Source organism: Rhinichthys klamathensis, unplaced genomic scaffold (assembly GCF_029890125.1).
Source record: "Rhinichthys klamathensis goyatoka isolate OS25496 unplaced genomic scaffold, OSU_Roscu_1.1 h1tg000422l_1, whole genome shotgun sequence".
Taxonomy (NCBI): domain Eukaryota; kingdom Metazoa; phylum Chordata; class Actinopteri; order Cypriniformes; family Leuciscidae; genus Rhinichthys; species Rhinichthys klamathensis.
The window spans coordinates 2,236,760-2,251,331 of NW_026606920.1; the positions used below are offsets into that span (position 1 = coordinate 2,236,760).

The window sequence follows — 14,572 nt, forward strand, 5'->3', positions numbered from 1 at the left end:
TGGTAATACTGCCCTTTGCAATGTAATTATTAATGTCTTCTTTTTTTCTGATTGTTATTATTATTAAATGTTGCGTATAAACTAGGTTTGGATATGTGTTACAGTATTTTAAAAGTACAATGGTACAAAGGTTTCAACCTGTAGTTTGAGCTCTAAAAACTGATATTTACAAAGAACAATACCTGCAAATATCACAAATTAAATGAATTTGATACGAGAATCTGACTTCTGCTTTTTGTAGTCTAATTGATTTTGGCTCGACAGGCAAACTCTACTCGAGTAAATTCAAGTATTTAAATCCTACACTTTTGCCTACATGTTTCAACTTGTCTGCCTTATTTCAAACATGTTGGTTTATAGAACATTTGCCCACCCCTTTCTAGTTGGTTTTGCTGTTGTTTCCCCTAGACATTTCTACACCTTTATAACCGTTTGTAGTTACAGCTGGGGAAAAATTTGCCCAAGACACAGAGCCCTTCAGTTACTTCAATGTGATAATTAGGACCCTTCTGCTCATGTTTCATTTGAAGAAAAAAGGAGTATATGGGGAAAAAACTACTTAGAGAATTGATAGAACCATTAACTAAACTTCTCAGGATCTGGTTAAAACCACAAGTTTTTCACATGACTGGATGATTTTGCTTTCTGCATGTATTCCAGTCTCACTAGTAATGTCTTCAGTGAAGATTATCTAGGTTATTAGACTAGAATCTTCTAGCATTGTTGGCAATATGCTAATTATGTGGTGTAATCTGTAAATATCAACAATTACAAAGTAAGTTACATTCATAGCTTAACATACCAACAAGCTTAAGACGACAAAACATTTTATTCTGAACAGCAAAAATGTTTATAGTGATTTTTTTTTTCCTCACATAAATTACCTAAAAAGGTTTATACACAAAAATATCTGAACTGTAAAAAATGGCCTACACAAGTAACAGGTAATGTTTTTTTTTTTTTGCACACGTGGCAAACTTACAGATTTAAGATAAAATTAAAACAGGGTAATAAGTGAAAACCAAAATGTTACCGAAGCGGAAACGGTGTAAACAGGGAGTTATGACATGCATACTGTCTGAACCGCTAAATATCAATAGAACATGATGTTTTACACAATGACTGATGTGTTGGCATGAGTTAAACTTCTGAATCAAGTAAATATATAGACTTACATTTTTACACATATGCATCATACGTGCACTTTCCAAGGCTCATGGATGGGACAACAAAAAGACAAAATTGTGTTTGTTCTCAAATTAAAATGGCTTGTTATAAAATCCACATACAGAATCATTTCAGTTTTTGTAGAGCATAGATCTGTGATGATGACAGATTAAACTCAAAGTGAGATGCATCTGAGGTAAAGGTTGTCTTTTGGGGGTGGGTTCCACTGAAATCTCAACATATTCACCCACCATTCGTACGTTCTTTGACCATGTACAACACCAGCAAAATGTAACAATATCTAAAAGGCGGTCTGTGATAAGAATGGATCCTCATTCAGATTAAAACCAGAAGTCCTTACTGATGGCCATATAAAATTTAAACCAAACAATTTACACAAATGATATTCCAAGGACAATGTGTGAGTGTGTTCCTGGGCTCATGAGGATGTTTGCATCACTGAAGATTGTGCCTGTGGTATGGTGTTGGAGCAAGAGTCCTTGGGGAAGGAGGTGACTTCCACCATCCCAGCCCCTGTGTGCGGTACAGCGGTATTCATAATGTGCCTCTGTAAATGCTTTATCCAGTCCTCCTGCACTGACAAAGGGCCCTGGAAGACTAGGTCACAAAACCTGCATGTGGAAACAATTACACATTAGGTTACAATGATGCATTGACAAATGTGAAAAGAATGGAAAAACAAGAAACAAAACTACACAAAAAGAATTTTACAATATACAACATGCATTACAATATATATTTCATAATATTCATGTTAAATATATATTCATGTAATATTATATTAAATATGCATTTATATATTTGTAACAGAGGTTACCTGCAAGTAAGTCTGTAGATTTCCTCTGGACTGTGCAGCAGCGGGTACATTTTCTTCTTTGACCCAGACCTTGATCTTTGCTTTCTCTGTTTACAGTCATAAGCTGCAATAATGAACAATGCATTTATTAGAAATTACATAAACATATTTAAAAAGCACACCATACGCTTTTAACCTATAACAACATTAAAGGATTTTTCTCAGGTTTTTAATGTTTAGCAAAATATGTTAAAGCACCTATTTCATATATTACAAATAAAGTCTTACCCTTGTGGTGGCTGGCTCACATGACCAGCCGAATACCACTCACTTTATCTCAGTAACCCTCTATTATTGGGCATTTGATTGTGAATAAAAAAAAAAGCAAATGATAACAATACTTTTACAATGGCATCGTGCAGCAACTACAATCTGATTAACCATCAGGTGTCCGTATAAATCTCTGCTACTAAAAGCACCTGAATTATCCTTGTGATTATAAAAGAAATTCTATTCAAAATGTGTACATTACTTAAAAGGTTAGTTTACCCGAAGATTTAAATTCTGTCATTAATTACTCACCCTCATGTTGTTCTAACCCCGTAAAAACGTTCATCTTCGGAACACAAATGAATATATTTTTGATGAAATTTGAGAGCTTTCCGTCCCTCCATTGACAGCAACGTCATTATTTTGGGGGGTTTTTGCGCACAAAACGTATTCTCGTTGCTTCATAATATTAAGGTTGAACCCCTGTAGTTACATGGACTATTTTAACAATGTTTTTACTACCTTTCTGGGCCTTGAAAGTTGCAATGACGTTGCTGTCAATGGAGGGACAGAAAGCTCTCAGATTTAATCAAAAATATCTTCTTTTGTGTTCTGAAGATGAACGGAGGTCTTACGGGTTTGGAACGACATGAGGGTGAGAAATTAATGACAGAATTTGAATTTTTGGGTGAACTAACCCTTTAAGTTACTTCCATGTTACTGTTTTATGAGAAATTGGAAGAGTCAAAGCAAAGTTTAGTAAAGGGAGTGAGCATGTGACATGCATTCTGCAAGATCTAAGCCCTAGGAAAGTAGAACAAGAAGCCAAAAGCAAGTACACAGGTGCATTTACATAGGAGGAAAGAAAGGTGCGTACTAGTTCCATCCAGAAGAGCTTTTTTCTTTCTATGTGCATATGCCCTCAAATGATTGGAGAGACTAACACCACTGTGGAAGGTGGCATTACAGTGCACGCAAACTTTTCTATTGAGTTCACTTTTCTCTGTAACAAAAACACAACACATAAAAATGAAACACTTATAGTCATTATAGATACTGTAATATACTGTCAATGTACTCTTCACGTTTAAACCACTCAAATTCAGGCCTCTCATCAAAGGATCATTTAGCAGTAGCGATCAGTCTATATTTTGGAGAAGCCTAACATTTGTCATTTATATAAAATACTACACTAGTGTATAATAAGTATATAAAGCAGACTACATTTTATGGCTATAGTGAAAATAAAAGTTATACATTTACATTTGAAATAATTATAGCTACATTTGAAACATTCATTATTGATTAAACAATGAGGGTATAATCTCTTCATGTTTACACAGTTCCGCTCAAAATTATCATTTTGACATTACTTATTCCCCCTCATGTTGTTCCAAACCAGTATGCTTGTTCGCATATGGGTTTGGTCAAACATAAGACTGAGCAAAGTGTCACAGAATTTCCATTTTTTTGCAAGAACTGTCCCTTCAAGGAGTGGTTCAGCTTTATTACAGTTGATCAGTGGAACAAATGAAACCTAGTTACCTTCTAGTGAATTTGGCACTGCTTTGAAAGGTTGTATCTCAAGGCCACAGTCTTTGCCTGAAGATAAAAGGAGAGCCTTTCTCGCCATGTGGGATGAGTGCTTTGCTTTGGTCTCTTCATGGGCTCTTCTTTTCTTCAAAATTCCAATCAGATCACTTGGTGGTGAGCCTTTATTAATCTCTATCCTTTTCTTTTCCTCCTTATCTTTATGCCGTTTGACAGTAGAGGCGAAGGTTAGTCCGTTATTCAAACTAATAGGATGGAAAGACTTGGTGGCGCGGCACTTCTTCTCAAGAACCTGTAGCTTCATCTGAAACTGTTTCTTGTCGCGCATCAATTCTTTCAATATGATGACTGGAGATTTGGATGCGGTGGACGTAGGTTTGCCCAGTCGCTTCAGGTGGCCTCGTACATGATTGGACAGCCCAGTCCTGTTGTCAAACCACTCCCTACAGAGAGGACAGATGAGCTCTGTCTGTTGGCAGTCGGTTGGCAGCTCTGCAGAATGATCAGTCTGGGATGTGTCCTCTGCTGGGATCAGAAAGCAAAAGGGAAACCACATGTAATCAGCCTAATTTACAACAAATATTTATTACATTAAAGCCAATTAAATTTGTCCAAACTAAAACATCTAGATTAACCATCCTGCATGTCAGTTAACTTGCACCACACCGGTTGTGTGGGAATTTTAAACCACGACAATTCTTGACTGCAAACAAACCAAGTACACGTGGCCAGCATGAAGGCACCGAAAAACAAAAGTGAAACATCAGCAACCGCACAATAAAAGGTGCTATCACAGGAACACCTCAAAGAAAAACTGTATTCGCCAACTCTTCTACATTTCCATTCGTAGAGAATCTCCAATCTTTCCATTTTACAGCTTATATACTAGTGGCTTTTCAATTAGAAATGATTATATTCATTCATTTGAATTGTTATAACATCCTAATGAGGAGTATGTCTGATTTGAGCGCTTCACACCATACTAAAGGGTGGTATTATTATTCTAAATGTGTTGTGGATGGTGCACACATTTTTATTTTCTTGATGATAAAGCTATACATACATAAGCACTATGAAATTTGGACATTGCACCCAGAATAAACATACATTTGTCTACATTTTTAATACAATTATAATTGACCAAATACACAACCAATTTTATGCAATTTGGCATGACAACCTAGGAGGAGTACGAAAAAGTATTGCAGAGAATCCCCTTATTGTAGTACCACTTTCTGGCCAATTATCAGAAAATTTGGTCCACTGCGTCTTGTAAACATACTTTTTATATACCAAATATCATGATGATAGTCCTTTCAGAAAAATTGGCATACACTGTTCTGACGTCTACACCAAGTTTTGTTAATATTGGAAAAAATACAGGTCAATCAGTAAATCTGGACGACACCTATAAAAAATGCATTGGGTTGTACCTGCTAAATGACATTTTCCACACAAAAAAACAAACAAAAAAATTTGTAATGGTCTACATTAAACGACTAAACTTTAAATGAGTATCGCTTGTCAGTAAGTTCAGCTATATGCCTAGCAGTACACAAAATATTCTAGAGATGCTCCAAAAGAACAATTCTGGCAGATACTGATAAGCCGATAATTATTAGCATGTTATGTTCTCTAACTGGTAAAATCAGCTAATAAAGTTTCTAGCCTACAATCAAAATGTTATTCTTAAATCTGAAAAAAGGAAAGTCTCATAATTAAAGATTTTGCTGCATAACTACTACTACCTTAAAGGGATACTTCACCTCTGGAAAGATGAATGTGTATTTAAAATGGGTCATTTATGTAGAAGAAATGTGAAATTATTTTTGAATTTGGAGCTTTCTAGACTGAGAAAAGCCAGAAAATGTATTTTTGGCTTATGTGGATGAAAGACAACAACTCCCAGAATGCACTTGCTTCGCTGCCCTAGGAGGCCACGCCTACCGGTAACGGAGCGCAGTGTTAAACAACAAGTCTAGGCTACTAGTGAGTCTCCGTGATGTGTCTGCCCGAAAATGTGTTTCGAGATCGCCCAAAATGTCCGGGATTTGGCTTTTGCGTTCTACAGTCGCCATTCATTATGTTTACTGAGGCGAGCAGGACGAGACTGAGGGCCGCGGGAGAACGGCGCGAGGCCGGTGGCGTGATTACTGATGAGCGGCCGACACCTGTGAGACACACCGGTCTTGTATCTCTCACGGAGGAGTGGGAATTTTCTTAGCAATGTTAAAACGCACATCAAAAACGCCGATCACTTGTTTAGCGTTCATGTAAACACTACAATCAGATACACCAATCGGAGTGAATTCAGTTATAGATTGAAACAAAAGGTGTGCATGTAAACAATGAATGGCGACTGCAGAAAGCAAAAGCTGAATCCCGGACATTTTGTACGATCTCGACGGCCGGACATGTCCAGGAAAAAGAGGATGAATGGTAACCCCTACTACTCAGCTTTCTCCTACTAAGTTACTCAGCTTTCTCCACAGAACAACAGCCTGCTAGCTTAGCTTCCAAAAAAGATGTCTGACAATATGTGTACATTCTGTGAGTGAGATCCCACCCTCTATGGGCGGGTTGAGAACATGCGAAACAGCCCCTACTACTGGCTGTAGTCTTTAGCCTCTGGCCAAAAAATCCTCCGATGACGCAAAATGACGATTTTTGCGTCATCGGAGGATTTTTTCCAGACAAAAAATACATAAATCTCTCGTCTCAGGGGGATATGAGGGTGGAAAGCACGGTAATTTGAAAATACTACAGGTTTTCTACTAATACAAAGCTTAATGCTAAATCCTGAAGTATCCCTTTAATTGATTTTATTTATCAAGTACAAGAGAAGCATCACCTGTTTTGATTTGTGGCAATTTTCGTCGTCGAACTGGAGGTACTTTGTCAAGAGAAGTCACCTTAGCTGCAGATACAGAATGGCGTGTTTTTAGGCCCACTCTGTGCAAATGTCCTCTTATATGATTAGAGAGGCTAATTCCTGACTCAAATACAGCAGGACAGTATGGACAAGCCTTCAGATCGGTCTCAACATCTGAGCTCGCTTCACGCTTTACAGTAGCAATCGACTCTGAGATCTCTTCTTCCTTGTATTCATCTTTGACAGAAAACATCCTCAGGGAACTGTGATTTCTCTTAAAGTGACTAGTTGAGGCAACAAGACTTGCCTTTGCAGGTGAAGTCTGTTTTCTTACAAAACGTGCATTAGCCTTCTTGTTGATTTCACATTCTTCAGGTCTAAGATCATCATTAGAATCACACATAAAGTCAACGTTGTTGATAAATTCTTTACTCCTCTTGGATGTTTCAGGTTTCTTGAAATTTTGTCGACATTTTGGAAAATCTAAAAGAATATCTTGGCCCCGCATATTGTGGAATGGAGTTGACATTTTCCTTTTGGAAGGTGACTTCTTGAATGTTTGCTTTTCCAAACTTAAATGTGTATAATATGAGTTTCCAACATCTGAAGAAGTAACGTTTCCATCAGACTTAAACGTTATTTTAGTGCTCCCTTCTTTAGAATGAGCTGATCTTTTCAGACACTTAGAGGGGGACAAACTAGTTCCTGTTCCAGAGTAGTTGAGGGAATTGTCAAGAAACTCTGTTGTACTGCTTCCATCAGGATGAGTGTTGCATTCTGAGGCATACTGGTCACTAGGTTTCTTTCTGGATAAAAGGGTGTGAATTGATTTGTCAAGTCTTGATTGGCTTTGGACACTTTTGTGCGTCCACACCTTTTTCTTTCGTAATAGACCGCACTTCTGATCAGACGACAAGCTCTCGTTTTTGTCTGGTGCACGGAGCTTCACAGACAATTTTGGTGACTTTGCTGTTGGTTTTGCACATGAAGTAAGAACTTTGCAAACAGAGGTTGGCTGTTCAGTTAGCGATAGTTCTTCATCACTGCTGTCAAGGGAATGTGAGGACGCCTGTTCTTCATTAAAATGCGGTTGACATGAAGCCTTAACATGATTTCCAATGATGTCTTTAGGTTTTCTTTCAACAGAACAGGAATAGGAAATTGGACATGTTGATTTATTGACTTTGCGCTCCTGAAATCCATCTGATTTCCAAACAGTAAGATCAGCACCACTGATTCCATGCTTATGAAGCAAATGGCGTCTCAGTTCAACTTCATTCATTTCAACAAAATCACACTTGTTACAACTATAGTATCGCTTGTCCTTCTCATGGGTCTTCGCGTGTTGCACAAAGGTGTTCGGACAGTTCGTTCCAAAGGTACATTGGGGGCATTGTAACTTTGCATCTTTACCTTCATCTTTAATTTGATGCAACTCATTTATTTCTGCCATAATTTTCTGTCGCTTCCCCTGGTGAACACTTATGTGATTTAACAGCGAACTATGATCATGGTAACACTGCCCACATTCCTTACATATGAATGGCTTTGAACTAGTTGTATCTTTATTACCTGTACTTTGTCTGTTTTCTAGTGATTTCTCTTTAAAACCGCTGTTACGCTGAAAAAAAGTTGATTCCTCCCTGCTAATAGGTTTTTTTGCTGGTTTGGGAAACAGGTGTTTGACTGCCTCAGCAGCTCCATTTAAATACTTGGCATGTTTCACAATGGGTGACTTTAATTTGGATGATTTTCTTGGGGAACGTGTCTTCTTAACAGGACTGCACTCTGTCCGGCTTCCTTCACCTGGATGATCAAAATTCAAATCAGAGTATAGGTCCTCTGAAGGATCGACTTTTAAGACCAATTTTTCTTTACGTTTTCTTCTTTTACTGCCGAGTGGTGACGGAACTCTTCTTTTATGGTTGATGGGTGAAGGAACGGGGGACAGTTTTTCCTCCATTTCTAGACCGTTATCATCATCCCACAGGAACTTCATAAATTCCCTTTGGGGATTCCAGCTAAGGTCATTTCCATCATCATAATTATCTAATGAACTTTCTGGAGATTCTGTATCAAAGCCCCATATACCCCTATTCTCCACATCCTCCGCAGTCAACGTTTGCCTGATTGTTATTTCCCCCTCTTTTCTGAGTGGATCAGGTCCTTCAAAGTGGACGTTGGTTGTGACAGAATTCTGAGCTTGTAATGATTTGGGAAGGAATACTGGTACATTTTTTGAAATATCCAACAGGATTTCATCTGATATATGGGGTGAGGTGGATCCATTGACGTAAGCAGCCTTGGCTGGTCCATCTGAGCAAATGGAGTCCATAAAACCGACACTGGTCAGGAGGTCTCCTTGGTCACCGAGTAGTGCCATGGTCTCTTGAGGACAATGCACTGATGGACCTGGTGTAGCCCCCTCTGCAGAGAATGTCTCGCTGTTCAAAAGGTCCTGAGAGATTCGTGACATTGAGGTGTCATTCTCCTCTACTTTGGCACTCTCCTTCAAACCAGACATTCCTAAGAGTCCTAAGGACCGTTTCTGGGGACAAAGAAAAAAAATACAAAACATGAGATGAGCATGAAAATCAATATATAAACGAATTCATGTTAAGTTAGAGACATTACAAATTAAATGACCCTACAGCAAATGTAGGCAGTTTGATCTATAGCATACCGTTCATAAAATGTATTATAGGATTGAAAAAGGAGTAACTACTTTATATCCTCTCTTGGTTACTATTTCAAGTGTTCCAGCAACAGCATTTTACCAATATTTTTTTATCTTTCTGTAAAATTCTACTTAAAGGGTTAGTTCACCCAAACATGAAAATTCTGTCATTAATTCCTCATGTCATTCCAAACTTTTTTAAACTGCACACGTCTGCGGCACATTACGGCTCCGACGAGGTTTTGTTCACTGCTCCATGCACTGCCAACTCACACCAGGAGCATTTCAGAAGTGCAGCAACTGGATTCGCGAGACCACGAGATTTGTTTTTCTTGATTTTTCGTGTTTTTTGTCTTGAGTTTTGGGGTTCTACCATGGGTTAGTTAGCTAAATGGTTATGTTTTGTCCAGTTTAATTGTGTTTATTGTTGTGTTTATTGCTATGTCCTACTTTGTGCTGTAGCCTACAGGCAATGTTAATACGCTTAAAAGTCTAGTTATGAACGACATGGATGATACATTTTAGCTGTGTTTTTTTTAGTCATTTAAAATGCATCCTCATTTATCTTGTATCTAAATTTCACATTAGTGCCTGTGTGGCTTGGATGCAGCACCCGTCAAAAACAGACCAGGTACCTATCTTGAGCGAAGCAGCGCGGAAAGCCGCTTCTGGGACACTTCTGAAAAATTCTGCGGCGCGGCTGGTATAAACACAAGCATTGACAGGAGTGGCCACGACCAGTGGTGGCCGTGTCGGAGCAGTAATGTGCCACAGATGTGTGCAGTGTAAATAAGGGGTAATACTTTCGTTCATCTTCGGAACACAAATGAAGATCTTTTTAATGAAATCTGAGTGCTTTCTCTCCCTCCATTGACAGCTATGCAACTACCATTTTCAAGCCCCAGAAAGGTAGTAAAGACATCATAAAAGTAATCAGTGACTTTTAGGAAGCGACGAGAGTGCTTTGTAAAAAAAATAAAAAAAATATTTGCCACTTTATTTAGAAATATTAATCTCCAATGCGCTCATGAGAGCACCAAGACCCATGTGTGTTGTGTTGACGTGAGAGCAGACCTTGTTGCGTGAACGTGGAGTACTCAAGTAACTTCATAAAATTGAGGTTAAACCACTGGAGTCACATGGATTACTTTTAGTGATGTCTTTACTACCTTTCTGAATTTTCATTTTTGGGTGAATAACCCTTTAAAACTATTAAAACACATCTACAGACATCAACATCAGCCCTTGTTTGTCACTGCAGAGATCGTAAAATTGTTGCTGCATTTTATTAGCCCACAATATGTATCAATTTATACAATAGGGTTATATCTGCATAGGCAGATCAATTCTGGTTTTATGTGATGTTGTCAGTCACCAAGGTAACATTAAATTATCTAGCTAATAGCTATGTTGGTAAGGCTAGATTTTTGTTTAAATGATGGCAGCTTCAAACATTTCAGCTTCAATATCACTATTGTATATGGCAGAAATAAGATGTAGCCAAGTTATTTTCACTGAACAATATTAAACTAAATAATCACACTTGCTTGTATTACTCTCAAAGTAACTTTGGATAAAATTGAATTTGATATCGTAAACGGTTTAAAAATAAACAGATAACTACATTTTATTTCTATAACAATAATTAAACATACAGGAAATGCAAACGGAATTCAACGTAAATCTTTCCTACACTTTATGGACTTAAAGGGATACTCCACTTTTTTTGGAAATAGGCTCAATTTACAACTCCCCCAGAGTTAAACTGTTGAGTTTTACCGTTTTTGAATCCATTCAGCCGATCTCCGGTTCTGGCGGTACCACTTTTAGCATAGCTTAGCATACATCATTGAAGTGGACAAGACCATTAGCATTTCTCATTAAAAAATGACCAAAGTGTTTCGATATTTTTCCTATTTAAAACTTGACTCTTCTGTAGTTAGATCGTGCACTAAGACCGACGGAAAATGTAAAGTTGCGATTTTCTAGGCTGATATGGCTAGGAACTATACTCTCATTCCTGCGTAATAATCAAGAAACTTCACTGCCGTACCATGAGAGCAGCAGGCGTAATGATATGACGCAGCGCCTGAAAATAGTTCCGTTGTGTTGACGGAAGGTGGCCTATTTTCAGGCGCTGCCTCATATCATTATGCCTGCTGCACTCATGGTACGGCAGTGAAGTTTCTTGATACGCAGGAATGAGAGTATAGTTCCTAGCCATATCAGCCTAGAAAATCGCAACTTTACATTTTCCGTCGGTCTTAGTGCATGATGTAACTACAGAAGAGTCAAGTTTTAAATAGGAAAAATATCGAAACACTTTGGTCATTTTTTAATGAGAAATGCTAATGGTCTTGTCCACTTCAATGATGTATGCTAAGCTATGCTAAAAGAGGTACCGTCAGAGCCGGAGATCGGCTGAATGGATTCAAAAACGGTAAAACTCAACAGTTTAACTCTGGGGGAGTTGTAAAATGAGCCTATTTCCAAAAAAAGTGGAGTATCCCTTTAACAGTGCATGGGTAACAAAGTCTATGTTCACAATGTCAGTCCAAATCCAATTAATTGAGTATCCGATTGGAATCTTATCTAAATTATTGACTGTTCACACTGTGTATTGCAACTGTTCAGATCTGATTTGTGTGTCCTGTGTGGTGCTCTTTTGTTTTCCTTTCCTTTCCTTGGTTTCTATGGCAATGACATTGCGTTGGTAGGCATACTCAAACGACAACAGAACGTTTACCTTTTACGTGGTGAGAGAAAGTGACAAACTAAGCAAAATCCGATTAGAGCGGTGAGCGGTCAGACTGAAACAGATTTCCAGAAATGCGATTTGAATAGCCTCGGACTTCAAATCACATATGAATGCAGCTCAAAACGGATTTGTAAAAATCGCATTTCATGTGATTTTTTTTGCTGCTCAAACTTACTAAATACAATCAGATTCCAATCGGATATGCACAAAAATCGGATTAGGACTGACAGTCTGAATGTGGCTAAATATGTTTTTGCCATTCACATTTGTACTTATAATAGTTTTGCTCATGGGTGATAGTCATAATTGCCTCTTGAATATAGGCTATATGATAAATAAACATCATAACTGGACTTAGTCACACAACTGTATTTAACTTAAATGTATATTGTGGTATTATATAAGTGCACTACCAGGTTACTACAAAAATACTACTACTATTATTAAAGGGTTAGTTCACCCAAAAATGAAAATTCTGTCAGTAATTACTCACCCTCATGTTGTTCCAACCCCGTAAGACCTTCGTTCATCTTCGGAACACGATTTAAGATATTTTTGATGAAATCTGAGAGCTGGATCACTCCTCCATACTAGTCCATAGGCTTCTTCAGGGATTGAACTTGCCGGCCTCGAAAAGTTATTAAAGACATCGTTAAATTAGTCCAAGTGACTACAGTGGCTCAATCTTAAGTTTATCAAGCGACGAGAATACTTTTTGTGCGCAAAACAAACAAAAATAACGACTTTATTTCAACTATTCATTTCCTTCTCTGTGGGCCTCGAGTCAGTTAACTAGTGTAATAGCGTAAGCTTCTGTTGTTGTACATCACACACTTGACTTCACGTACATGACCAGCATCGGCCAATAGTGAGCCTACGTGTGACGTAGCTCTACGGAATCACACTACGTTAACTGAGTAGAGGCCCAAAGAGAAGGAAATGAATAGTTGAAATAAAGTCGTTATTTTTGTTTGTTTTTGCGCACAAAAAGTATTCTCGTCGCTTGATAAACTTAAGATTGAGCCACTGTAGTCACTCGGACTATTTTAACGATGTCTTTAATAACTTTTCGAGGCCGGCAAGTTCAATCCCTGAAGAAGCCTATGGACTAGTATGGAGGAGTGATCCAGCTCTCAGATTTCATCAAAAATATCTTAATTCGTGTTCCGAAGATGAACGAAGGTCTTACGGGGTTGGAACAACATGAGGGTGAGTAATTACTGACAAAATTTTCATTTTTGGGTGAACTATCCCTTTAATAAAAAAACATTATTTCTGTAGCTATTGCTACTCTTGACAGCTTGTTAACAATATAATTAAAATTCAAAGCAAATTTCAACATGTATTATATTTAGTAAGCCAATCCATTCCTATTGTACATGCATTTTTGTGGTTAGCACCCCTAACTGGTTGGTCTTGCATGCTTAAATTGATAGTGGAAATTACACATACAACTATAATAACATTAGAGTGTGCATTATAAATTGTGGCTGATACAGAGCAGGAACAGGGACACCACTGCACTGTGCAGTCTGCACACAAGTTATAGGTAGGAATTCACTTTGCACATAGCATTATGGCACACTGTATAAATAAAATATAAAACACCTGACAACAATGTACAAATAATCACCAACAGATAACGGGAAATCTCTCCAATCTCTTCTCTTCATGTAACAACGTTATGCAAAATCACATGCTCTCAGAAAAGAATCTTTAGGAAACCATCTGTGCCTAAATGCATAAATAACACATGAACAGTTTAAATAACACGTTAAAAGTGTTAACAGTTGTCATGATATATAATTGTTGTGATGCAATTCTTAAACAGCACATAATATCTTTCTGGATCAAGTTCTGTATATTGCATAATTAGTGGTTCACAAAACAGCAAATGCCTTCAACCCTGCAACCAATTTACTCACAAACAGTCATTTTTAATAATTAAAACTAGCAGTGCAAATCGAGAATTACGTGCATTAATAACTTGAAATATATTTCTGACATCTTTCTGTTAAGGCATTGCTGTTACTACATGAGAGTGTGCTATGAGAGTGTGCTAGCAAGGTAGCAATCAAGCCCATTATGTTCAACATCAAGCTTTAAAACACTTGCCCGTAGCAGAATGTTGGGGACACATTGATAGTTTCACCTTTCAATGTTGTTGGCAAATGAATTTTAGCCTACCTTTCTGCAGGTGCGATTGTGGACAATAAAACTGAACTGAAATCATTTCATTTTTGCTCGCTCAAGCTTTCCATCTATTGCGAAGCCGCCATATTTGCTCGATGGTCCACAGACAAAGGCATCGCACCTCATTGAGGGGGATTCCAAAAACTTGACAACATGTATTTTAAAAAGTGTTGATATTATAATTTCCTAAAGGCAGCTACTTATTTGTGGTTCAATTTTAGTCAAGAAAAACATATTGAATACGTTTATTCGTGAGAAAATTAATCA

General features: G+C 37.8%; 1 protein-coding gene across 3 annotated transcripts; it reads right to left on the reverse strand.

Moving 5' to 3' along the window:
- Positions 1-1,430: 1,430 nt before the first annotated feature.
- Positions 1,431-14,426, reverse strand: znf644a (zinc finger protein 644a). 3 transcript variants are annotated; one of them, XM_056235554.1, is made up of 6 exons: positions 14,300-14,426; positions 6,657-9,225; positions 3,800-4,327; positions 3,108-3,257; positions 2,006-2,108; positions 1,431-1,799 (listed from the first exon to the last, which is right to left on the reverse strand). In XM_056235554.1, exons 2-6 carry the CDS (start codon positions 9,199-9,201, stop codon positions 1,607-1,609), a joined length of 3,519 nt encoding a protein of 1,172 aa, XP_056091529.1. In that variant the 5' UTR covers positions 9,202-9,225; positions 14,300-14,426; the 3' UTR covers positions 1,431-1,606. The 3 variants fall into 3 exon arrangements, with proteins under 3 accessions (XP_056091529.1, XP_056091530.1, XP_056091528.1); XM_056235555.1 differs by having other exon boundaries at positions 3,132-3,257; positions 3,800-4,330; XM_056235553.1 differs by having other exon boundaries at positions 3,800-4,330.
- Between the last annotated feature and the right edge of the window lie 146 nt (positions 14,427-14,572).